We start from the raw sequence: 27,589 nt of genomic DNA, 5'->3' as shown, positions 1-27,589 counted from the left end.
TTTATGAGATGCACCTGTATGTATATATATATATATATATATATATATATATATATATATATATATATATATATATATATATATATATATATATATATATATATATATATGTATATATATATATATATATATATATATATATATATATAAAATCAAAGGACTATGTAAAAAAATGCATTTATTGATATGCAAACTATTAAAAAATTAGGCATTTTGCAGAAAAACTAACAACTGGCATTCAATTGAACAATGCGCCCTTGCTAGGTCTGCAGGCTTGTTTGGAGCAAATCACCAGAGAGCAGCGAGATGTGTTGTAGGTTAAACACAAAAAGGCTTTCTGACAGTCAGATTCATTTTCAGACAACAACAAAGGTCACACAAAGTTCAGGATATGTGTCAGGTCAGAAGCTGTCCCCCAAAGCAGAAAAATGGTGATGTTATAGGTATTACTTACGGCAGATCAAGCAGCACATCGCCTTGGTTTTGATTTTCACCATTTAGCATCAGTAAAGCCCTTTGAGACTCCAGGCAAGGCCGCTGCCCTATTTTCCTTTTTCCTTGGAGTTTCTGGACTTTTTCACTGCTCCTTGCCCCTGCTTTCCAGAGAGCTGGGATATATGTGCAGGTCTGATGGCAGAGATGTTGTATTAAGAAAAATACACAAAAAAATAAATACATTGTGGGAATTAAAAATAACAGATTGCATAAACTCTCTTGATAAAAAAAACACAATCCAAGTAATTGTGAATATTAAAGAATTAAGGACCTTTTACACCTTAAACTGAGAACAAAGTATTAAGTCTAAAAAAATATTACTATGGTTTAAGAGAATCCCATGCCTGCAAAAGTCATATACATGTAAAAAAAAAACATTAAAAAATTTGAGGTTGTGTGTGGCCACTCCTTTTTAGCCTTTCATAGTTGTTAATGGTAAAGGTGGGCATAGACATACCATGGCTTACATATACTGACTAAAGATCTTAAACAGTAACTCCACTTTTGTTGGGAAAAAAAACATTCCTCCTGGGTGATCAATGTACATTGCAAGGATTTTACCAATAGTTGCAGATTCCAACCTTTTGTTATTCTGAAGAAATAGCTGTTTGTTTCTCTCTGTCTATGTGAATGGGGGTGACTTTTTTCATTACTGATCATCTGCTGCATCTGCAGGGTCGCCTTAGACATCATTAAAGCGGTGTTCCAGCCTAGGGAAAAAAAAACACAGTCAGCAGCTACAAATACTGTAGCTGCTGAGTTTTAATATAAGGACCCTTGCCTGTCCAGGGAGCTCGAGATGTTGGCACCCCAGCTGATTTTCAGATCAGCTCTCGGGTGCTGCCGCCGCCATTCGTGGTAAGGGAAACGGGCAGTGAAGACTTTTGGCTTCACAGCCAGTTCCCTACTGCGCAGGCACGAAGCGCTTGTAAGCTTCGCTTTCAAACTAGCCTGGTGGCGGAGGAAGGAGGAGAGGGGGATTTCTGGGGGGGCGTTCTGTACAACATCTGTGTACAGAACGATATTGAATTGCATTTTACAGAAAATTTCAGCGCTGCAGATTGAAAAGGAAATGTAATTTAGTTCCAGCTAGAATCTCTAAATATGTTCTGGAATCATTCCGCTTCCTGTTTTTGTGGCTGTTCAGAGCTGGGTTCAGATTTGCACATATGGTGGAAATGTCCAGTGGTACAAGAATTTTGGAAATCTATTTTCATGCTTGCAATGTTCGAAAGCACTATTACACCTGACCTGGCATTAGCCCTTCTAAACGTAAGACCGGAATTTCTACAACAAAAAAAATTTAAATTATTAATACAGCTAAAGCTTGGAAAACACCTAATCTGAATTTAGCCGATACCAAACATAGAATGAACCAAACTCTGTTACATGCAAAGATGGAAGCTTTAGATAAAAAACAGTCTAAAAAAGTTTAATAATCTATGGAAACCATGGGTTAACCGGTTCCCGACCGGCTCACGTGTATATACTGCGGGCGAATGACACCTGCTGGGCGAAGCCCCGTACGGGTACATCTTCCCCTTTAAGAGCCGTCAGAGGGCGCGCGCCCGCTGCACGTGGCCGGTGGGCACGATCGCCGCCGGCCACACGTGATCGTGTGCACAAGAGCCAACACAGGGGGGATTTGAACAAATCCCTGTTCTGTCAGGGGAGAGGACACATATTGTTTGTTCCTACTAAGTAGGAACAACGATATGTCTCCTCCCCCAGTCAGTCCTATTCCCACACAGTTAGAACACATCTAGGGAACACACATTTAACCCCTTGATTGCCCCCTAGTGTTAACACCTTCCCTATCAGTGACATTCACACAGTAATCAGTACATATTTATAGCACTGATCGCTGTATAAATGTCAATGGTCCTAAAAATGTGTCAAAAGGGTCTGATCTGTCCGTCGCAATGTGGCAGTACCGCTAAAAATTGTAGATCACTGCCATTACTAGTAAAAAAAATAAAAATAAAAGTGCCATTAATTTTTTTTTTAAATTGTTACTCTTTTTTGTTTATAGCGCAAAAAATAAAAACCACAGAGGTGATCAAATACCACCAAAAGAAAGCTTCCGTTTGGTTACAGCATTGCATGACCGCGCAATTGTCAGTTAAAGCAACGCAGTGCCAAATTGTAAATAGGGGGTAAAATCTTCCGGAGCTGAAGTGGTTAAACATTGCTTGCCACCAGACTTTGAAGACCAAGTACTTTTACCATGGTAGATGAGGGTTTAATGTGTGGATATATCATTACCCTCTGGAAGTAACCTACCTTCGGGACCTCCTATCCCTCCCTCTTCCTACTTGCTTTCTTTCCCTTTCTTTCCTACTTGCTTTCTTTATCTTTTTAATTCAGGTAAACTCCACTATAGTTGGTTGACATACCATAATATTATGCTGATATTAGGTTCCAAATCAGCGGTAGATTAACCATAATGTTCCACTATTGAAAAGAGCACCAAATATAGAAGTGACTCTACATAAATCTATCTATCTATCTAGTAGATATATATTCTTCAAGTATATTCTTGTTTAGATGGATAACTTTTTTTTCATACTGATATATTACACTATGGCTTGTGTTGCAATTGTATATGCTATATTATTATTATTTTTTATGTGTCATTTTTTTTCACACAACAGTGGAGTTACCCTTCAACATAGTAAAAATATAATACAATTTAAAATATAAGACTAGAATTACACTTTAGGATGAATTCTCTTCTCTACAATACTATCAGAACTTTGCTGGCGCATAGGACAACTATGTAAAACTAGATGCTGTCTAGTCTATAAAACAACAGACACAAGTTAACTGCATAGCTTTGAGGATACAAGCAAGATTGTTGATTTGCACCACAAATATCAATGTTTTCCATGTGTTCAGCATAAAGGGAGAGAGCTAAGCTTTGTACCATCTTTACAGTCTTCTTTTTTTTTCTAGCTGCAATTTGTTTAGACAGAAACTTGAGAATATGCTTGTGCATGTGCCCTAAGGGTTAACTTTGTGCAGTGATGTGTTAAAGCTAAAGGGACAGTTCTGAGTGATAACAGCTGCCCCTCTGCCAAGACCTGACCTGAAAAATTAGTATGAGCAGTCAGAGCTAATTAGGAGGTGAGTAAGGACAAATATTCCTACAGGTTCTTTGCAGATTTGCTTGATAAAGGCTATGTGAAATGCACAACAGCAAAACACATTTTAAAATGCTTCAATGAAGGCAACACAACTGGAAAGTTTACTCGTCTCTTGTATAACCATGGTGGAGTCTAGGGATGACTTATTTTTTTCCCAGGAAAGGGAAGGTTTTTCAGCTAATGAAAATGGTCAAAACATTACATTCTGGTATTGAACCATAAATTACTTTGTAGTCAAAGGGTGCATTAAAGAATTGGTTTTGTTACCATAAGAATTAAGCATCTTGAACATGAGTACATTTTTTTCCTCCGACAAGTTAGTTGAATGAAAAAAACTTGAAGCACCCCATCCATACACTCGATGTAGATAAGGGAAGCCTCACCACTGAGACATTGTATTCTGACAGCAAGGGGGGTTCCCCACTGTCAGAATACACCGATCAGCGCTGCTGGCTATTGAGCGGCAAAAATCCAACTGGACGGTTGTACATTGAATAGATCGACTTCTATGCAACCACCTTCCCCATACATGGATTGAAATCTGTCTGGTCCCTGATGAAACAACCAAATTTGGGTCCATGTATGGTCAGCTTTAAGAACATTTTCACAATATCCCTTGTTCTTTAATGCACTCTTCAGTGTAGGATTATGCAATTATACTGAAAAATACATGTAATTCAAATCACCTTATATACCACAATACAACATATTACACTATATAAAAAATCCTGAAGTAAGTCAATGTCAATATAACAACTGGTCTATATACTGTATACTGTGGGAGCACTACTGTGTACATGTTCAGCACCAAAAATGTAGTTTGGTGGTTCATGGCATTTTGGATATCCTGAAGAAGCCTTCCTAACACTTCAAAACATTGCAATGTGGTAAGGATTACATAGTTACATAGTAGGTGAGGTTGAAAAAAGACACAAGTCCATCAAGTCCAACCTATGTGTGTGATTATATGTCAGTATTACATTGTATATCCCTGTATGTTGTGGTCGTTCAGGTGCTTATCTAATTGTTTTTTTAAACTATCGATGCTCCCCGCTGAGACCACCGCCTGTGGAAGGGAATTTGTAGAAAACTTGCCGCTCTACGTAGTTAACCATCTGCCAACCAGGCCAATTCTGACATTTTTCTCCTACATGTAAAAAACATTTTTTTGCTAGAAAGAACCCCCAAACATTATATATGTTTTTTTTAGCAGAGACACTAGAGAATACAATGGCGGCCATTGCAACTTTTTATCTCGCACAGTATTTGCGCAGCAATTTTCTCAAACGCGTTTTTTTTGGAAAAAAAAAATGTTTCATGCTTAAAAAAACAAAACAAAACAGTAAGGTTAGCCCATGTTTTTTTGCATAATGTGAAATATGATGTTATGCCGAGTATAAATAAATAGACACCTAACATGTCAACACTTCAAAATTGCTCGTGGAATGGTGTCAAACTTCGGTACTTAAAAATCCCCATGGGCGACGATTTAAATTTTTTTACTGGTTACATGTTTTGAGTTACAGAGGAGGTCTAGGGCTAGAATTATTGCTCTCGCTCTAACGTTCGTGGCGACACCTCACATGTGTGGTTTGAACACCGTTTTCATATGCTGGCGGGACTTACGTATGCGTTCACTTCTTTACATTTTTTATTTTTTTTATTATTAATTTTACTTAAAAAAAAAAAATTTTGATCACTTTTATTCCTATTACAAGGAATGTAAACATCCCTTGTAATAGGAATATGGCATGATTGGTCCTCTTTACAATGAAATATGGGGTCAATAAGACCCCACATCTCACCTCTAAGCTGGGACAGCCGAAAAAAAAAAACAAAAAAAAAAAAAAAAAAAAAACTTCCCAGCCCAGAAGCGGCCCAGTTTGTTTGAATGCAGAGGCCGGGCGTGACGTCATAACATCGTGCCTGGCCTCCAAACGATCATAGAGACTCCAGCAACCATCTGGTCCACCGGAAATCTCTATGGTAAACATCTGGGGCCGGCGGATCCGTTCTCCGACTCACCGATCGCAGTGGTGAATCAGTAGAAGCACTGGAGGTCGGCGGGAGGGGGGGGGATGTCCCCTCTTGCCACCCGTAAGAACGATCAAGCGGCTGACCAGCCAATATGATTGTTCTTATGGTGTAGGGAATCTCTGGCTGAAAAAAACAATATCTGAATGATGTTTGTAGCTGCAGGCCTCATTCAGATATACCCCCACAAAGTCAAGGATGTCATATGACGGCTGGTCGTGGGTAAGTGATTAAGGTTAAACCGCTTTTCTTCTAATTTTAATGAGTGGCCACGTGTCTTGTTAAACTCCCTTGCGCCTAAAAGTTTTATCCCTATTGTGGGGTCACCCGTACGGTATTTATAAATTGAAATCATATCCCCTCTCAAGCGTCTCTTCTCCAGATAGAATAAGTTCAGTGCTTGCAACCTTTCCTTATAACTAATAACCTCCAGACCCTTTATTAGCTTTGTTGCCCTTCTTTGTACTCGCTCCATTTCCAGTACATCCTTCCTAAGGACTGGTGCCCAGAACTGGACAGCATACTCCAGGTGTGGCCGGACCAGAGTCTTGTACAGAGGAGAATTATCATTTTATCTCTGGAGTTGATGCAATTTTTAATGCATGCCAATATTCTGTTTGCTTTGTTAGCAGCACCTTGGCATTGCATGCCATTGCTGAGCCTATCATCTACTAGGACCCCCAGGTCCTTTTCCATTCTATATTCCCCCAGAGCTTCTCCCCCCAGTGTATAGATTGCATTCATATTTTTGCCACCCAAATGCATTATTTTACATTTTTCTACATCAAACCTCATTTACCATGTAGTTGCCCACCCCATTAATTTGTTCAGATCTTTTTGCAAGGTTTCCACATCCTGTGGATAAGTTATTGCCCCGCTTAGCTTAGTATCGTCTGCAAATACAGAGATTGAACTGTTTATCCCATCCTCCAGGTCGTTTATGAACAAAATAAATAGGATTGGTCCCAGCACAGAACCCTGGAGGACACCACTACACACCCCTGACCATTTCGAGTACTCCCCATTTATCAACACCCTCTGAACTCGCCCTTGTAGCCCTGAACTCGCCCTTGTAGCCAAAAGATCTCTAAAAGAGTTCTTTCATTTTCGCTGTCAACTACACAACGCTGCCGGTATTGCCGGGAAAAAGACTCCCGCGTGCATCTGCGGGAGTGACGTCTTCGCGGCCCCGGCCACTCACAGCGCCGGAGCCGCAAACCCGGAAGACACGCCAAGGGCAAAATGTCAGCTCCCTCAGCGTGGACCGACCTGCGATACGGGGACCTCGTTCTAAGGGAATTATTTTTTTCTGAGGGTATACAATCACTTTAAGCATCAGTACAGGACACCCACATCCAAAAATCCCCTTGGAGCTTATAGTCTAATGTCTAGGAAAATTATCCATTCCACCTACAAATTCTTGTGTATCCCCTGAGGAATGATCCTTACATACATCACAGCATTTGCCCAAACCCCTCCACTAATTTCCCACCCTCCTTCTGGTTCCCTCCATAACATTTATCTTGCCCTTATTGTACTTTTCCTATCACTCTCCTTTGTCTATCAGAAAGTTGTAGTAGCAAGAGCCAGGTCAGTCCGAACTGTGGTTTTAGAGCTCGTCAGTCCCCACTTTTATTGAAAAGGAAAAAGTCAAAGTCCTTACATCAGGATTACTACTGTTAAACACAAACTGTTCAGCCTCCTGCTTCTCCCAGGCCCCAGCCTTGTCAGAATGCCTCATCTTCAGGCTACTGCCTTGGTCATATACACTGCTCCCTTGCAGCATGGCTGTTCTACAGCACACCACAGTGACCAACACTGTCTTTGTCAGATGTCAGGCTGGAGAAGGTACCTGTCTGCCACATTGAATAGACCTGGACATGCGCACACCCTGCCCCTGAAGTCGCTTGTCTTCTGGACAGGGAGCCCTCCTGACTCCAATGCTGAGACCTGCTGTATCCTGGCTGGAGCCCACACCCGTCGCATGATGAGAGCCCTGAGTTGTGCCCAAGCTCATCAGGTCCAAAATCCAGAGAAAGCTGTAAAAAGTTTTCTCTGCTCAAAATCGATACTCCGGAGTCCTCCAGTTAACATTCATGTGAATCCTGCATCCCCTTTCCCTACTTTTAGGCTAGGTTCACATTACTGTGTCTGTGATTTGATCCAATTTTCACTGTAATTATGTAGTTCGACTTGGTTGTTTTGACTTGCAGATTCTATGGGGCCAAAATTGCTCTGGAATCACACCATAGTAGCACAGGACCCTTTTCCAAAAGTGTGCCATGCTGTGCTGCATTGATGTGAATAGGCACAATTGAAAACAATGTGATTTCCATTGTCATCCGATTCTGTGGGACTAAAGTTGCACTTGAATTTGCATTAGTGTGAATCAGACCTCATACAGTGGCCTGTCACTATATATATATATATATATATATATATATATATATATATATATATATATATATATATATATATAATTTTTTTTTTACAACATAACAGGAAATTTTAGATATGGATTAAAAATATGGAATCATTTACGTTACCTGCTAATGGTTATCCAATAACAAAGAGACTAGAGAGAAAGAGACTAAAGCCAATTTAAAGAGGTTCTAAAGGTAAAATGTTTTTTTTTTACCTTAATGCATTCCTTGCATTAAGGTAAAACATTTTCTACCACTTGGTGCGCCACCCCCCATTACTTACCTGAATCCTCCATTGATCCAATAATGTGCTCGGTTGCATTTGTTCGCTCACTTCTCTCTGATCTTAAAAGCAATTGGCTCTTGCTGCTGTCAGCCAAATCCTGTAAAGAGGGAGCGGGGGACAGGGCTGAGCAGCATTGTGCGTGTCTATAGACGCGTACAGTCTGGCTTAGGAGCGAGTCAACAGCACTGGTGTGGGACCCCAGAAGAGGAGGTTTTGGGCTGCTCTGTGCAAACAGGTAAGTATTATTGTAAGAAAAAAAAAATTACTTTACAACCTCTAACTTCTGCAAGCTATAATTTTGCATGAAAATGCCTTAAAACATAATTTGTTCTCCATAAAAAATCTTCTTCCTGCTCTTACCATCCATTTTTTTTGCTGACAGAGCAAGTGGCCTCACACAGGCTTGAGAAGGGAGAATCAGACCAATTCTCTTACAGACTGCTGATTATTAAGTGCAGTAGGTCTAGCCCTGATGCCTAATAAACTGCAGTCATATGAAGACACCCTGCACTGCTGCTGTAACAGAAAGGTTAAGGTAATGCTATGAACATAGAGTTTGTTAGTACAATGTTCACCTGCCTGCATATCTATATCTGTGACTGCTTACCAGTTTCTCCAAAGTTATTGGCTCAGAGGGCATGTTAACACTGTTCTCTAGGTAAAGGTTCTTGAATATCATTTCTGAGACCAACATCTGAAGCCAAGATGAAGCAATAGAACAAACAAACTGTTCTTTTTCTTCTAGAGTAAACTCTGAAATAAAAGCAAAGGACTGACTTTAAAAATTTAAAGGAAATGTCCAGCTTATACGATGCTGGCTTTAAACAAAGCAAGTGTTCTCCACACAACTATACTTTAATTTACACGCTCTTTAAACTATATTCAAGGCAAGCAGAAAATGATTCAGATGAATTATGAATATGTGATTTGTTTTACAATTCTGTTCAACCTGTCTTATAACCCTGACCCCCCTTACCCAAACTGTATTGTCATATAGTTGACTTTACACTGAAGCTCCAACCCAGCTTGGTCCAAAACACACCCATAGCCCGTTGATTGGCAATAAAGCACACTTATGTACTCAATGCTACACCTTCCTCTCACAGCCTGCGAGTGCTACCATACAGGGGATGACTAGAGGCTGATATAAAAGACAGATTTGGGAATTTGCATGAATTGCATTCACAATTAACACATTTTTAACAAATACATTACTACATTAATCTGTTTTTTTTTTCATATCTGCATGGAGTTAAGCTTTAGGTAAATAATGTAATCAAATTTGATTATTTCCCTAGTCTATACACATAGGAGCAATGCAAGTGTCTAGGGGAAAAAAATGACCATACCTTCACATGAAACACAGATGTAGCATAGAAAATCACTGGCCACCTGATGCAGCAAATTCTTGTTTAAGTAGAATCCAAGCAATATCCAGAAGTCCACAGTAGCTGCCAACATCCCATTCAATAGTGTGGCAATCTCTTCAGATAACACCTTTACATAATGAAATCATATCAGTAAAATCACAACATGCAATACAGTAAGTAAAACACAATGATGTCATTCAAATGTTTTGTGCACACTTGCATAGCCAAAAGCTAAAAAAGTAAAACTGTATTCTAACTAAACGCTGCCCATAGACAAATGAGAGACAAAAAGAAGTTGGCCGTCCAGACACAAGCCGCACATCTTCTACTACCTCTGACAGTGGAATTCTCAATAAAATATGTTCAACTGACAGTTTGTGTTTATTTCTAAGAGCCCTTGCACACTGGGGCGGGGGGCGGCGTCGGCGGTAAAACGCCGCTATTATTAGCGGCGTTTTACCATCGGTATGCGGCCGCTAGCGGGGCGGTTTTACCCCCCGCTAGCGGCCGAGAAAGGGTTAAATACCACCGCAAAGCGCCTCTGCAGAGGCGCTTTGCCGGCGGTATAGCCGCGCCGTCCCATTGATTTCAATGGGCAGGAGCGGTAAAGGAGCGGTATACACACCGCTCCTTCACCGCTCCGAAGATGCTGCTGGCAGGACTTTTTTTACCGTCCTGCCAGCGCATCGCTCCAGTGTGCAAGCCCTCGGGGCTTTCACACTGGAATGAAAGCAGCGGCACTTTCGGGGCGGTTTGCAGGCGCTATTATTAGCGCAATAGCGCCTGCAAACCGCCCCAGTGTGCAAGGGCTCTAAGAGAAAAATACAAATCTTAACAGAGGGCCTGTGCACATTTTTCTTATCTTAAGGAGCAACAACAACCTTCACAATTTTTTTGTTTAGATCACTTTCCCCAAAGAAGCACTGGGGCAACAGGCATCCAACTCATCCCAAAGACCTAGAATTGTTCCCCAATGAAGCAACTATATGGGATGTCCCACTGAGAATAATGGGATTTTTTACATATCCCTTTCTTGGAGTACATCACAGAACACAGAGGAGTAATTCTTAGACCACTGGATTATTCTCCAGGTGATTGAACAATGGCAAATAGCAAAGCCCCACTCATCCCCAAGTGGAGAGTTGTTTTAGACAATCTCCCAACCCATCCGAACAGAGGCACAATGCTTCAGGAAATAGCTCCAGGCACACCCTTGTTAACTTCTTCCCACCTGCACTATAGCTGAAAGACGGCTACAGCGCGGACCTTAATTGCTGGGATGGCGTCAATGGACGTCCTCCCAAGCATGCACTGTCAGCGTCCCTGCTGGCCACGCGCAGCACGCTCTGTGATTGCTGAGTCTATGAGACTCGGCTGATCACAGATCGGAGTGAGGGGCCGATCCCAGCCCCTTACCACGTGATCAGCTGTCAGCCAATGACAGCTGATCACGTGATGTAAACAGAAGATCGGTAATTTTTTCCCCTCACGCTGTCACCGTAGGGGAAAAAAAAAGCCTATCACCGGCTTCTGTTAGAGGGACATCGGCCCCTCACACAGAGAGCTGCGGCTGCCTCATCTGTGCCCACCAGTGCCACCTGTCAGTGCCCCCTATCAGTATCCACCAGTGCCACCTACCTTTGCCCACCAGTGCCACCTATCAATGCCCACCAGTGCTGCCAATCAATGCCCATCAGTGCCCCATCAACAGTGCCATCGATCAGTGCGGTCTATCTGTGTCACCTACCAGTGCTACCCATCAGTGCATATCAGTGCCACCTATCAGTGCCAACCATCAGTGTCGCCTCCCAGGGCCCATCAGTGCCTATCAGGTCCACCTCATCAGTGCCTATCAGTGCCCCTCATCAGTGCAGCCTCATCAGCACACATCAACGAAGGATAAAAATTACCTGTTTTTAAAATTTTATAACAAACTATGAAACAGTTTTTTCAACATTTTCGGTATTTTTTGTTTTTTTAGAAAAAAATAATAAAAACCCAGCAGAGATTTAATACCACCAAAAGAAAGCTCTATTTGTGTGAAAAAAATTATAAAAATTTCATTTGGATACAATATTGCATGACCGTACAATTGTCATTAAAATTTTGACAGCGCTGAAAGCTGAAAATTGGTCTGGGCAGGAAGGGGGTTTAAGTGCCCAGTAAGCAAGTGGTTAAACAACAGAATAAAGCGGTATGAATACTTCTTCAAGGCACTATGTTAGGGCTTTAGGTTCTTTTACTATGCACTTGGCCCAGACCAGCAACCAGCAAGGCTTGACAAATCCCCATGGAAACAATAGAGGGATAAGACATTTTTTGTTTTATTCAAATAAGACACCACTGCTGGGACCATACACTTTTTGCACAAGCTGTTTTCCATCAGATATTACTATGCAAACCACTTTTGGTGCGCAAGCAGTTTATCTGCCTGGGCCCAGGCCTTGTACAGATCCTCCTTATTGTGGGGGTACATAGAAAAGGATTTGGCTAGTTTGAGCACTTCCCAAGACCCCATCCTGTTACCTTAGGTCCAGATGGTTCTAGCAGTGACAGTGAGCAAACTCACTGTGGAGCTTTGCGTTTAGGAAATGTTAATGAGGATCTGCTTCCTCAAACCTTTACTCTTCCTCCAACCTAGAAAGGGTGGGAGAGGAAAATCACAAGGTAGCTCCTGTGGTGATGAAGACCTAGAATGTCTTTCATCACTCCACCACACATTCTTGCAGATGTCTGCGAATTGTTCCAGCATTGTGGTAAAGGCAGCAGAAAATTCCTCCTTAGATACAAATGTTCTTGATAAAGGAACCCCCAGATGGAGTGGAGAAAAAAACGGATGCTACATAAGAGCCAGAGCCAGTTTGATGCCCCAAAAATTAGATGTGGAAGGAAGACTGTCCCTAATTGTATCTTGGGGGTTAAGTCCTCCAGATCACTGTCCCCCCCCAATTCAACTCTGCCATGCTCGCTGTGCCTGCAAAGGATGCAATACTCACACTACCAATCAAATGTAAGGACAGCCTTACAGTGTCCCATGGGGAGGCCCAAGATCCCCTGTTGCAAGGTGGCCTGTGCTGTATTTCGTAGAGCTGCTGTAGGTGCATCCTGCGTGGTCGGTAGCAGGACCAGAAAGGGCCAAATGCAAAATGGTTGCCATTCATGCGTAGTGCGTCATCTGGGTTGCACCACTACATTACACCGGGAGCACACACGCATGCCCAGCACCTATGCCAACAGACACTCAGAGCGCCTGCACAATGCTACCAGGACACTCTCTGATGGAGTCAGCACACCACTTCCGGGTACCTCAAGGGTTAGCCATTACCATGCCCCAAGTGCCTCAAAGTCTCCACGGGCAGGAACCAGCAATAGGGACTCCAGATAGGGGCAACTTAATCTGAACATCACAGAGCCGTTATGGCTCAATCTTCACTAGTCCAGGTCAGACATAACACACAGGGGCGTCAAGGACTGGACTCTGCCACAGCAAACCACAGCCCTGGACCTGTATAGCAACCCAGTCATGCTACTTCTCAAGATGCAAGTGCACGCCAAGGTGAGCATCTGTGGTAGAATCCAGTGCAATTAGCAGTTTACAGGACCCCTTCACACTGGGGTTTGGTTACAGTTCTTCAAGGAAAATCCATAGGAAAATCAAATAATTGCAACTACTCTGGAACACTGAGGATCAGCAGCCAAACGCACTTGTAAATCCTAATGAACTGTATCAAAGTAGAAAGCACTCTTAGTCAAAAGAATCCATCAAGTCCATCACTCCAATGCTGGGAGTGGGAGGGGTTAGGCAAGACTGTAACAAGCTTGCTATTTGCCAGTATCCAATCACTTGAAAGTGATGTATAACGCAATGGTCCAAGAATTACTCAGTTGTGTCCTGATTTGTGTGCTTTTTCATTGCAACTGCTAAGGCCTCATGTACAGTGCTGTTGGTAAACGGACGTTTAGGAGCAGTTGGGCATTTTTTCAGCTGCCCCTGAACTCTCCTCTATGTTATCTTATCAGTACATGTACACAGGGTCATTTATAGTAATTTCTAGGCAGTTGAGTTTAGAAGCTTTTTTTGGAACACGAAAAAATGGGCTTAGACGGATGCTCAGAGGCATCTGAAACACCAAATGCTTGTAAACGCTGCTAAACGCAGTAAATCGCATTTAGCAGCGTTTTGTTAACAGACGTTTTTCATTTAAACAAGCTCTTCTAGGAGCAAACGTGGCTAAACGCAGCATGTAAGCATGGCTAAACGGAAGTTTTTAGATCCTGGCTTCTAGCTGTCAAGTTAAATCGTTCAGGAGAGGTTGAGCAATGTCCTGTGTACATAAAGCCTAATGCCGCGTACACACGACCGGACTTTCTGGCAGAAAAGGTCCGACGGTCTTCCTGATGGAGTTCCGACGGACTTCCGACCTAACGGACTTGCCCACACACGAACGGACCAAAGTCCGTTAATTTTGAACGTGATGACGTACGACGGGACTAGAAAAGGAAGTTCAATAGCCAGTAGCTGCCCTTGTGTCGAATTTGGTCCGTCAGACCAGCATACAGACGAACGGTTTTCCCGATAGAAATGTATTCCTTCGGACAGATTTGAAACATGTTCTATTTCTAGGTCCGTCTGAATTTTTGAAGAAAAAAGCCCAGTGAAGCCCACACACGATCGTAATATCCGACGGAATGATTCCTTTGGGCCTTTTCTGCCGGAATGTCTGGCTGTGTGTACACGGCATAAGTCTTTTCTCATTAGAAGCCCCAGTGTATGCAGTTCCTTGCATCAGTTTCAGTAAAGTAAAGACATATCCTCAGATTTAAAATTTTTGCTATCTAGCCTTCTCAAAAGAAATACATTTTTGCATCTGATTATATTGTTATAATGAAAAAAAAATTTAAAGTATGAATTATTGATGGTGAAATTACAACTGCTGAAAACATACAGCTGCACTTACCTTGCATCTTTGGGTAGTTTTCAGGGCAAAAAGGCTAAGATTTCCTATGTCTTGCTAACATCTTTGTCAGACAACTGGCAGGAGTTCCAAGAACATAATCCCCCCCAATTATGAATCTGCCCCAGTACCTCATTTCAACTGTACTTCCCTAGTATAGCTCCATATAGGATGCTCAAACTTTCTTAACCATGACCTGTTAGACACCTAACTAATTTACAATACTATGCCTTACTGACTTCCAGATTGCTAATCTAATCATGAACTAGAAGCTCAGCAATCACAGAGAAGAAACTTTTATGTTGCTAACAATATTAAAATACTTACACTCTTGGAATGCAGTTCTTTCTTGTAGGACATGATTACTAGGTCTGTTAGTATAGTCAAATTCTTGTTTAGAAACACCATAGTCCTGGTCTCAGGCCAAAAGACTCCAACAATAAAAGATGGAAACAATGTTTTTCGGGATTCTGTCCGCTCTGAGAGCCTAGCATAAGAATAAATGCAAACTGTCAGTGCTTTAGGATAAGTCTTGGATATAGTCTTGTTGATAGGTTACTTACATACTGAAAAAAACATAAGGTGGTTAAATTGTATGCTAGCTACTTACTGTACATCCTCAGTCTATTACAATGTTGCCATGAAAGGCAAATTGAAGAATAATATCCACAAAAGTACCTGGCAAAAGCACAAAAAACTGAAAAATCCCTCCAAAGTGGGGCTTGCTCCATGCACTGAATAATAATTAAAGCGGGGGTCCACCTATCTATCGTTTTTTTTTTTTTTTGAGTTCATTCACAAACTTTTCTTCTCAGCATTACATACTCACATATTGTGTGTAATATGTCCGCCTGTGTCAGATTTCGTCGGAAAGAATAACTTATATTATTCACTGCAGGCGGTTTCCATCTTCATTGTGGGCATTTGAAGCCCACAAGCATTTATTTCCTGGATGTGGTGAATGCTGTGCTCCCAGCATTCACCGCTCATTCCCGCACATGCTCAGTGGCATCCTGGGAAGCCTGAGACTAGCTCCCAGGAGTCTGGGAGAGGCTAGAAACACGCCTACTCCCACGGGAGGAGAACCAGGAAGTGCAAAGAAGAATAGAAAAATAAAAGGTAATTACGGCGATTTAAATTTTTTTAAACGGCATGTCAGCATCTAGGCAAGGAAGAGAATACATACAGATATTGTGCAAAAGTTGGGTGGAACCCCGCTTTAAAAAAAAAACAACTGTCCAACCCATTAAACAACACACTGGGGTTTATTTACTAAAACTGGAGAGTGCAAGATCTTGTGCAGCTGTGCATAGTAGCCAATCATCTTCTAACATCAGCGTGTTTAATTAGGTATTGACAAAAAAATCTGGAAGCTGGTTTCTATGCAGAGCTGCACCAGATTCTGCACTTTCCAGTATATATATATATATATGTGTCTCGTTTTTTAGGAAAGATTTTATTGAAGATATTACACAATGCTGATGCGCTATCTGTTCTTTAGCCGAGAATAAGAGTTAAAGGAAAGTAATGTTAGAGGTTATTTGTTCTAGTATTGTATATGGTCAGTGTTACTCATTTTAACAGCAATGGTAAAAATCCAAAATGCAGCAGATAAAAGTGGCTGAAGCAGTGAAACAACTGAGTTTCAGATTGGTGGAATATTGCTGTTGTATTCCACCTGTGTATTTCACGGCCTACCTGGAAGTAGTCGTTAAAGAGACCCTGTGGCTAGACCATTTGTTTCAACAAAAATTGTTTCTTTAATTTATCTGTAAAATCCATTTCTTCTAGTATATAAAGGACACAGGTAGATTCAGATACTTCTAGGTTATAGAGCAGGTACCTTCAGGTAACTAAACACTGGCAAAAAAACTTTAAGGACTCCAATGACCCCTCCCACTCCCAGCAATCCTCATTGCTTTAGTAAGCAATAAAACGATCACAGATGGGAGGGTGGCCTGTGTCTTGTACTGTACTCCAATAAATTGTTTCACAGATAAGTTAAAAAGAATCATATTTTCTTGTTCATATAGTACAGGACAGATTTAAAGATGACTGGGAAGTTCCAAAGCAATACCAACAAGGGTAAAAAAGAAAAAAAAAAAAAAAAAACAGCCACTAGGCCCCAACTACAACCAAAATGGGGTCCAGACTCAAGTCAAACAGCAACCTGAAGCACGTTGCGGTCAAAAGCTGTATCAGCCTGGGCCTGAAAGTCCACTTGGTAAAACGTACATGTTGTACTTAACATGTGGAACGAAGACCAGGTGGCAGCCTTACAAATTTGAATCGAATAGAATGAGTGTTCTCTGGAAAGGGAGAAACTTCCTTCTTTAAAGAATAGACATGAACAACAACCTGACGAATCCACCTAATAATGGTCTAACAAGATGAAGGGAACCCCTGCAAAATCCCTCCAAAAGCACAAAGCGAAAATACCAATGTCTCAGTAAGGAGCTGCAAGGTAGACTCCAACAGATTGAACCATATCCAGCCAGGCCAACACTGCACCCCAAGACAGTAGATTTGGATAGTCTGGTAATGGCCACAGAACAACTGCATACCAAGTTCTTCTTGGCCAGTTCAGGGCCATAAGTATCACTGGAATTCCTTCAGACTCAATCCGGGACAAGGGAGGATCTTTAAAAGAGGAAAGGCACACAACAGAAGAACCGATCCCACAGGGTCCCCAGTGTGTCCACCACAAAGGCCCTAGGATCTCACAACTGAGACACAAACCTCTCCACCTTGTGGTTGAACCTTGTTGCTAAGGAAATCCACGTCCATCACTGGCAAATGTCGTGAAACACTTCCAGGAATTGGGCCCACTCTCCCAAATCTAGCTCCTGGTGGCTGAGCAAGCCTGCCTGCCAATTTTCTACACCCAGAATGTGTATGGCTGCGAAGGCTCTACTTCTTCTGCCTCCTCATTCACCCCACTATCCTCTACCGAGTACAAGATCTCTGCTTGAGCTAAATCAGAGACAGACCCTGGTGTAAAGGGCACCGGGGATCACTTACGACCCTGGTTGCCTGAAGACTATATAGCAGGGGTGCTCAAGCTTTTGTGGAACTGATCGTGGGTTACAATGTAATGAAATGGTTAAGAATTGCAAAATTGTATTTTGCATTAGTATAACAAATAGCAGAAAAGGAACGGGCTTGTAAATTACATATTGACTCATCCATTCCCCGCTGCGGGGGAAGAGTTTGCTTGCTCAGTGGAGATCTATCTACTGATCCCACGCTGACCGGAGCAGGTGGATGACAGGTCCGTGCCCACTCTGCATATGCAGAGCAGTTGTGGACACAGCCTGCTCTACTCTATGGGCACTGTGATCTGCCCAGACAGAAGGAAATGGATCCCCTTCGGTTTTTTTTTTAGGATCATATTGGAGGTAGGCAGGTGTAAACAGACACTCCATAGAGGTGAATAGAGGGTCCAATTTTGTCCACCTGAAAAACAAACAGGAGGACCGATCAGACTGATAGTGTGAAAGCTTAAGTCTGCTTTCACACTAATGCGCTGTGGTTTACCTGCACCTCGGGTGCAGAGCAGTGCACCTGTGGCTTTCCTGCGGGTTAGCAGGGCTTTGCCATAGACTGCTATTATATCTTGCAGGTGTACCGGACTTTCTGAAAGCTTACTAAAACTCTTGCAGGTAATAACAGAAGTTTATGGCCCAGTGCACCTGTCGATCAGTTTGAAAGCAGCCCAGTAACCAGTGCAGATATGCCCATTGCTATATATACACTGTGATTAAACTGATCTTTAGACTGGGTTCACACTTTTGCGAATTGGATGCTGGTTTCCCTGCATCCAAATCGCATGTCAGGAGATTGTGACCGACTTTCTATGGAGCTGGTTCACACATCTCCGGAGCAGCTCCGGTGTGAATTGCACAGGAGTCCTGTGCATCTTCTGGTCCGTTTCAGCCAAAAATTCGGTCTAAATTTGGACCTGCAACGGTGAATAGGGACGCACCGGACCCCTGCTGTGAGCCGCTCTGTGCTGCAGTGTGAACCCAGCCTTAATGTACTGTAAATATTGCAGGTATCGTACAGCTGTAGTAATGTTGCTGTCCCAGACAGAGTGCATTTGGTGTCACCCTGCCTGAGACAGGAGCCAACACTATAAGGGAGGCATCAGCTTATGCGGCTCTGCTCCCTCCACAGTGGCATACCTCCTCTACCGCTGTCTCCATTCACAACACTGATGCTCTGGGATGGCGGGTCGGCAATGCGCAAAATGGTTTTGCCAGAGCAGGAGGTCACAGGCCACATCAGAGAGTCACCGCTTAGGCACCCTTACTGTAAAAGGCCTGAGATCTGACCCATAATGGATGCCACAAAATCCTCCTTACTAAGGCAGGAGGAGTGTAAGAAGCCAGATTAGACAATAAAAAATGTCCCTGGACAGCCAGGGTAATATTAAGACTCTTTTTCCATGTCCCTGACCCTTTCCTCCTGTGATCCACCACATAATTGAGGGGTGCTTTAATAGGGTACTCACTGTGACCTAGGAGGCAAGGAAGGTGCAAATATGAAGGTCACCTCTGTATCCATTCACAGCAGGCAACTGTTCCCCCCATTAGCTGTGATTGGGCACCAGATAGTAAGTTAATGCAGCAGAAGGCTGGGACACATGTGAATCAGAAAACTGAAAGTCAAAATATTCGGCGCACAGTAAACTCCAAGGGGCTCATGACCTCAGGGAGGATAGTAGGACCACCCACGGCTGTCTGTGGCAGTGACCGAGTGGTAAAAGTTAACTAATAAGCCACCCATATTGTAATGTCAGCTAAAGTAAAGAGGGGGTACACTGAAATAATAAAGGTTGGCCTGAACACCTATTCATTGCATGTAAGTGAGGGGGAATGGGGAACCCCACCCTGGGAGAGGGCGGATCCTAAGGCTTCATATACTCACAATTTCAGTGAGTAACTCCACACAGGGGAAAATAGGGGATTCATTCCTAATACCTCTCACTTCAACACTTCAGAAGGGTGCACCGTTCATGGATTGGGTCACACAGGTGTGGAATGACTCTGCCCTGGACCTGTATAGTATAAGTGCCAAAGTGGATACCTAATGGAGGATCCAGTGCCCAAAGCAACTTTACAGGCCAGCCCCTTCCCTGGTGGGGTCTGAGTACAGTCCTCAGCTCTTGCCATGAGGCAGCAATCCAGAAGCTTCATAAAATGCCACAATGGCCACAACACAGCAAATGAACGTTATTTGACAAATTCAATTATTTTAACATAACAATTCCATTGATTACGGAGGAGACTTCCAACACCTAAAAACACTACCAAAGAACTGTGGATTACTGGGAGTGGGATGGGTTATATGGGGGTCCCATCTGTAATGGGTTATATGAGGGTCCCTTGTGTAGACATCCAAAAACTCTGCTAAGGAAAGGTCAGAGGAGCTGTGGCAGCACAAAGAGCAATTGGACACTCCCAGAAGAGGAGTGGGGCTGTGCTAAGGGAATTGACTCTTCCTAGAGTAGTCAAATTTTATAGCAAGTTCAAAGGGTCAATGCAAGTAAGTAAAAATATCTCTTATGGAAAAGAAAACATTAAAAGTAAGCATTTACAGTACTTTCTGCATTTTTTTAATTTGGTGACAAAGTTTCTTTGAAGCAACTCTACCAGGATAAAAAAAAACCTCCCTGCATATAAAAGGTTTAATATTTACCTGTCCAGCCACCCATGCTGCCATCTTTTCTTAACTTCTTGCTGATTGCCCAATTCATATGTGAGGGTGATGCCTTAGGTGCCTATGTGCTGCACGTGCCCATGGTGCACTGCTTTTCTGTGCTCTTATTGCTCCTAACACACTGACTTTTTTGTCACAGACATCTCCTGGTCACTGTTTTCGATCAACTGGCAGGAGGAACTCTTAAACATGTGATCGCTGTGACAGCTAGTCACAGTAGTCATATGATCAGGAACTTCAACTCCCGTAGTTCAGAGCCCGTTAAGGAGGCAACAGGAGGAAACAACAAGGGGTTAAAGAGCCAAGCTTACTAAGGAAACCTCTCAGTGCTTGGTGGTCCTTTTGGCCTGCCCCAACATTACTAATGTAACTTGTATTGAAGCATGGGAACAGTGGATGAAACCACACTGCACAGAGGGGGACCATGCATCCAACATTCCTGAAAATGTCTGAAGCTGAAGATTTTTCAGCAAGCTTAGCACCTTAGCCCCTTCCCACCAGCCATATGCTTATATGTAGCAGCATGGTGGTGGGCTTTTACGCCGAGCAGCCACGTATAAGCGTAAGGCTGGCATTGCTGTTCTGTGCTGGGAATGTGCTCAGTCAACCCCAGCACTGTGACAAACAGATCCCAGTTTACTATCAGGCGCTGGTTGGACATGTTTTCAGTCACTTTGACAGCCAATCACAGTTATCACATGATCAGGAAGCCCATGTAATGCCTTTGGCGTTATGAAGTTTTAAAAGAGCTGGCTCCTGTAAGCTGGAATGGGTTAAGAAAGTGAAGACTGGCAAAGCGGGAAGTGGGACAATAAAGTTTATAAACCCTTTTCCCTGCAGGGAGACATTTTTATTTTTTAAAGTAGTAGCAGAGTCATAAACTCTTGCCGACCAGCCACCACAGTTATACTGCAGGAAGCTGGCTCGGGCTGCGCTAACCGCCATAGCTGTACATCGATTTGTGCACTAGCTTGTGTGGGCATGCATGCCGATTGGCTAGCAAGGAAGCCAATCAGCGGGTCTGGTGGACTCGATGTCTGCCGGCCACCCGCGATCGTTCCCCGCAGAGACAAAACGGGGATCTGCCAAAGTAAACAATGCAGATCTTCGTTCTGACAGGGGATTACACCGAGATCTTGTCTTTCTGTTATGCAGGAAGACGGATCTCTGTGTTATCCCAGGCAGCCCATCCCCCTATACAGTTAGTAAACACCCAGGGAACACAGTTAACCCCTTGATCACCCCTGATGTTAAACCCTTCCATGCCAGTGTCATTAATACAATGTCAGTGCATATTTTTAGCACTGATCACTGTAATAATGTCACTGGTTCCCAAAAAAGTGTCAAAAATGTCAGTTAGGTGTCCGATCCGTCTGCTGAAATGTTGCAGTCCTGCTAAAAATCACTGATCGCTTCCATTACTAGCTAAAAAAAAAAAAATGCCATAAATCTATCCCCTATTTTGAAGACGCTATAACTTTTGCGCAAACCAATCAATATACACTTATTTTTTACCAAAAACATGCAGCAGAATATATATTGGCCTAAACTGATGAAGAAATTAGATTAAAAAAAAAAATTGGGTATGTTTTATAGCAAAAAATAAAAATAGTTTTTTTTTTTTTTTTTTAAATATAATTGATGGTCTTTTTTATAGCGCAAAAAATAAAAACCGCAGAAGTGATCAAATAGCACCAAAATAAAGCTCTATTTGTGGGGAAAAAAGGACATCAATTGTCAGTTAAAATAGCGCAGTGCCGTATGGCCTGGGCTTTAAGGGGTTAAATCCTTCTGGTCCTTAAGTGGTTAAGCTTCATGAAGAGAGAAAATCTCACCTTGCACTCAGTGATTTTGCTTCTTCCTGCATTATGTTGGTAACAAATTTCAGGACTGCTGCAACAACTTGTCTTCTTTTATTAGTATCAATTTCCAGATCAAACGTTTCATGGCATAAGCAGAAAGCATCATCAATAAAACACCTATGTAGAGGAAGAAAACGAATAATTAACAGCAGCAAGTGCAAGGCGTTTTACAGTTTTACAATCAACAAACAGTAGACAATTGTTCCTGCATATCCACTTGCCGACCGCCTAACTGTAAATATACGTCATTAGTTTGACGTTAAATACTGGGGTTATGGCTGCAACTAGATGCCTTAAGCCCCTCCGGTAACTTTTTTTTTTTTACTTATGTGGTCTCGGCCTCCCCATAAAAGTGTCACCAGTTGTGTATTAGCTTTTAGAAGCGGCAGATCACTTTTAGTAGCGGTGGGAGAGCAAAAGATGTAAAATTTTTATTTTTTTTTATCTTTTCCTTTCAGGGGTAGAGGAGAGATGTGGGGTCTTTTAGACCAAACATTTCTCCATATAGAGAACCTGTCATGCTGTACTGTTATCGCAAGGGATGTTTACTTTTTTTTTTAAAGGGACAGAGTAAAAATTATTAAAAAAAAATAATTAAATAAAGTTTAAAGCGCCCCCGTCCCAGCGTACAGTAGTGAACGCATACGTAGGTCACGCGCACATATGTAAATGGTGTTTGCACCACACGTGAGTTATTGCCGCAAACATCTGGGCGAGAACAATAAATCTAACACTAGACCTCTTCTGTAACTCTAAACTGGTAACCTGTAGAATTTTTTATAGCGTCACCAATGGAGATTTTTAAGTACCATAGTTTGGCGCTATTCCACAAGTGTGCGCAATTTTAAAGCATGACATGTTAAGTATCTATTTACTTGGTTTGACATTATCTTTCATATTATACAAAAAAATTTGGGTATATATTATTTATTTATTTTTTTAATTCATTAAAGTGTTTTTTTAATTGCATTTGAATAACAGCTGCGATAAAAAAGTGTTACATAAAAAATTTAAACGGCCACCATTTTATTCTCTAGGGTCTCTGTTAAAAAAATAAAAAAAAATAATTATATATATGTTTGGGGGTTCTAAGTAATTGTCTAGCAAAAAATACTAATTTTAACTTGTAAGCAACAAATGTAAAAAAAAAAAGGCCCGATCAGCAAGTGGTTAAAAACAAAGGTAAAATATAGCCTGCGTCCATTTTACTCTATATGACATATCAGGCTATATAGTTTTATCTTAAAAAAGGGGCCTAAAGAATCTCACTGCATTAATTGCAGAAACAAACAAGTTGCAATATTTTTACTGTTGAATAAGGTTATCGAGTACAAGATTCACTGAATCAAAATAGACTTTCCATTCAAATATACACAAATAAGGCACACGAGAATTTTTGGGGAAAAGAAACTGTTGTTTATAAAGAATAGAAAAGCTGTTAATTCTTAGCTCCTGGCTATCAGGAACATTACAGGGGTTTGATATCAAAGATTGTGGAGTATTTAGTGGGGTTGCACCAATACCAATACTGGTATCAATGCCGATACCAAGCATTTGCGCGAGTACTTGTTCTCGCAAAAGTGCTCCCGATGCCTAATCCGATACCTGGGAATAAAGAGGCGGCGTTGCTCGCAACCAGAAGTCAGGGGGTGAAGAGTGCGGAGTGGAGAGCGAGTCCTCAACAGGCTGGCAGCAGTGAAAGGTAAGAACGGGGCCATCATATTCAGTAACGGAAGTGACTGTCCGTGTCTCCGTCAGGAGGTTGAACATCCCGATGCCCATCTTGGTACAACCTGCACTCGGCCGCAGTAAGCCAGCAGCAGACATCTTGTTACATCCAGACCATACAGTTCGGGCTGGGTGTAACAAGATGTCCGCTGCTGCCTACTGCGGCTGAGTGCAAGATGTACCAAGATGGGCGTCGCAGCATATAGCATTGCAAAATCCTTCCTTTCCTCTCATCATTCATTTAATTTATTATGCCAGGACAGCAATTGCTAATCAGTGCTGCATTTCAGTGCCACCTATCAGTGCCAGCCATCAGTCAGTGCCACCTATCAGTGCCCATTAGTCAGTGCTACCTATCCATGCTGCATATCAGTGCCATCTAATCCTATCAGTGCTCATCAGTGCTGCATAATCAGTGCCACCCATCAGTGCTATATATTAGTGCCACCTAATCAGTGCTGCATATTAGTGCCACCTCATCAGTAGCCCATCAGTGCCCCATCAGTGCAGCCTCATTAGCACACATCAGTGAAGGCTAAAAGGTACGTATTTACCAAATTTTCTGACAGAAACTAAGAAAGACATTAAAAAAAAAGTACCAGTAAGTGGTATCGGCAAGTATCAGTACTTGTATTTGTTTTTTAAAAAGTGGTATCGGTGCAACCCTAGTATTTCGTTTTCAAGTCAACTAGGCACAACATTGTGAAGCACTTCTAATTAGGAAGCAGAACCTGCAAATATGAACAAATGTAGTTGCACCCAATATACATACACATACAAACAAGAGTTCAAATAAAACCCTGGAGTTGTGAAACGGTTTTATTATAATTAGGAGGATGGAAGTTGTAACGAGCCCCTTTGCTCGCTCGGTTCCACTCTCCCGACACTCCTCTGCAGCTATTGAATCAGATTGCAGATCGCACCATCTGATTGCTCGGTCATCCAATGCTCCGGGATTAGAATTACAGCTATGTGTTGTTCTAACCCAGTTGTGATAGCTCAGAACAAACACCAGGCAGGCTGTATGTAAGTTCAACCAGGAATCTCTTTTATTGGAAAATACAGGCTTTTATACACTCAAAGTGGAGGTGCAGACCTCCTGCTCATATTACTCTAACAATACAGCTGTAACCTAATTAACCTAATTAACATGAGCTAATTAACTAATCCCTTTAGACAGCCTAGATGACTCAGACATGACCGTTAGGCCAGACTGGCCGTCTTGTAGTTCAGAAAATACAATCAACATTATCACAATCAACATAGACACTTCTTCACACAATAGCAGAGTTAATTAACACAAATAACAATGGGGATCTAATGACTCTTAGATCCCATAGTAGACTTATTTACAATACACATTTTAGCAGACAATAGACAGACAGGTGTTGGAATTTACATCAGCATCTCCTAACAGTATCTGTCCCAGCATTATGAATCAGCCACTATTACAATATGGCAAATCCAGGGTCCCCAGGCATACAGCTCACAAAGAGCACCGTTCCCTCAAATGCAAGGGCCCCCGATCGATCGGCAAGAGGCTTGCATACAGTCCCCTCCAAAAGTCTCTTTCCCGGCTAGGTCTGTCACAGAAGTAATTTGAGTTCATGGAGTGAGGACCTGCAAAAACAGAAGATACAAGTCCAAGTTCCTCCTGTACTACAAAGACTTTGATTGCGAAGCACAAATGACCAAAGTCTGGCTATGCTGGTACACTGTATTTGATCTACAGTCTAGCTTCCAGTTAAAAAATGTTGCCTTTTAAAAAAATCTGTCAGATGTGAACATTTCTTTTTTTTACAAGTATTGTGGTTGTTTATTTGAGAAGAGTACACATCTACAGATCATAAGCCATGGTGTCACATACATGAAAATAGTGTGATAGACAAAGTAGACAGCATATTTAGTTTGACATCCACATTTCTGCACAAGGCACACATAAACAGTATTTAAAATCATATAACTGAATACAATTACTGGGTGTTTTATGTAGATATATTACCCAATAGGTTGAGTATTCAGCATTCTGGAGCATTTTCAATTGCTGCGTTGCACGTGGCTGCGTTTCCCAACCAAGAGTCCCATCTTTTCCCATATTTGGTGGGGCAGCCCCTGTGGGCATATGTTTCTTTTCTTATAGGGCAAGACAGTAATAATGGCAGCTATCCATTCCTGGAGTGTCGGTGGAGCTGCCCTTAACCATTTTCTTGCTATGAGTAGCCTAGATGTAAACAATGATTCCTGTAGGAATATCATGTGAAATTTGTCTGAGTCTGGGAACACTCCCAGTAAACATTGCTTAGGGCACAAAGTCAAGGGGACCCCATTTCATCATGTATAAATTGCACTATATGGGACCAATAGTCTTGTATTACTGGGCACGACCATATGAGGTGGAAAAAGGTGCTAGAGGGATGGTCACATCTGGGGCATAATGGGTTATGGTCAGGTCTGAATCTGACCAGACAGAGGGGGGGTCAAATAAGATCTGTGTAAGATATATAGTTGTGTGAGGCGATCCGAAAGCCTAGTAGAGACTTTTTTGCAATTGTCCAGCACGTCTTCCCATTCATCATCCTCCAGCTCCCCCATCGATTTTTCAATCCGTGGGCAAGTAACGTAGCCGTGGGGCGAAGATGAGAGTTATGAAATACTGAAATGAGTTTTAAGGAGTCTTGCCCCCTTATTATACTGAGGATATCCAATTGCTCTAGGTTAGGAGGATTATCATGAAATTGGACCTGGAAAGCGTGACGAAGCTGGAGGAAAGGGAAATGCATGGAATTAGGGAGATTAAATTCATCCTTGAGTTGTTGAAAAGATATCAGGGTAGTATCATGATAGACGTCTGATAAATTCCTCACACCCTGGATGAGCCATAAGTTATGGTCCGGTATGGATAACAATTCTTTTAGACCTGGGTTGTCCCAAAGTGGCGTGTGCGAGTGCGTGGGCAGCGTTTTCGGTCTGCGTCTTACCACTTCCCAAATTTTACAATGGGTATACAGTAATCCCTTGCGGCTTCCCATCACCCAGGGGTCCGCAGGGTCTCTGAAGATAATGTGGAAGGGGATTGTGTATAAGCGAACGTGTGGGGAGCATAGCAGGGCCAGGTACCGGTCTTTATCGTACTTATCTAGATAGAAGAAATGCGATAGTTGCGCTGCCAGATAGTAGAGATTGAAGTCTGGTAGTGCTATGCCCCCTACATCAGTGAGGTTCTTCAGCACTTGCCAAGATAGTTTGTGTCGGGCTTTCCCCCACACGAAGGAGTTAAGGATTGCTTCAATTGATTTAAATATTCTGAGAGGTAGATAAATCGGAGCATGCCACAGGACATATAGGAACTTGGGGAGTAGAATCATTTTTATTAAGTTCACACGGCCCATTACACCCAAGGGAAGTTTGGCCCATGTCTGCATCTTAGTTTTCAGGGTTGCAATCAGTGGTTCTATATTTAATTTAATATATTCTTCAGGGGCTCGGGTGATTGCTATGGCTAGGTATTTCATGGAGCTGACAATAATAAGGGGGGAGGAGGCTTGGATTTTTGTGGGGGCACCTATATC

General features: G+C 42.2%; 1 protein-coding gene across 1 annotated transcript in view; it reads right to left on the bottom strand.

The window, feature by feature from the left end:
- SLF1 (SMC5-SMC6 complex localization factor 1) overlaps positions 1-27,589 on the bottom strand; it is a 227,738-nt gene that overhangs the window by 71,291 nt on the left and 128,858 nt on the right. The window contains exons 10-14 of the mRNA XM_073624518.1: positions 22,266-22,409; positions 15,037-15,196; positions 9,734-9,881; positions 8,992-9,137; positions 455-627 (exon numbers count right to left, since the gene is read on the bottom strand). Coding sequence (XP_073480619.1) covers positions 455-627; positions 8,992-9,137; positions 9,734-9,881; positions 15,037-15,196; positions 22,266-22,409 — 771 coding nt within the window. The remainder of the gene's footprint in view (positions 1-454; positions 628-8,991; positions 9,138-9,733; positions 9,882-15,036; positions 15,197-22,265; positions 22,410-27,589) is intronic.

This window comes from Aquarana catesbeiana, linkage group LG01, assembly GCF_042186555.1.
Source record: "Aquarana catesbeiana isolate 2022-GZ linkage group LG01, ASM4218655v1, whole genome shotgun sequence".
NCBI lineage: Eukaryota > Metazoa > Chordata > Amphibia > Anura > Ranidae > Aquarana > Aquarana catesbeiana.
The sequence above is the reverse complement of the archived record's forward strand: the minus strand, read 5'-3'. Positions and strand labels throughout refer to the sequence as shown.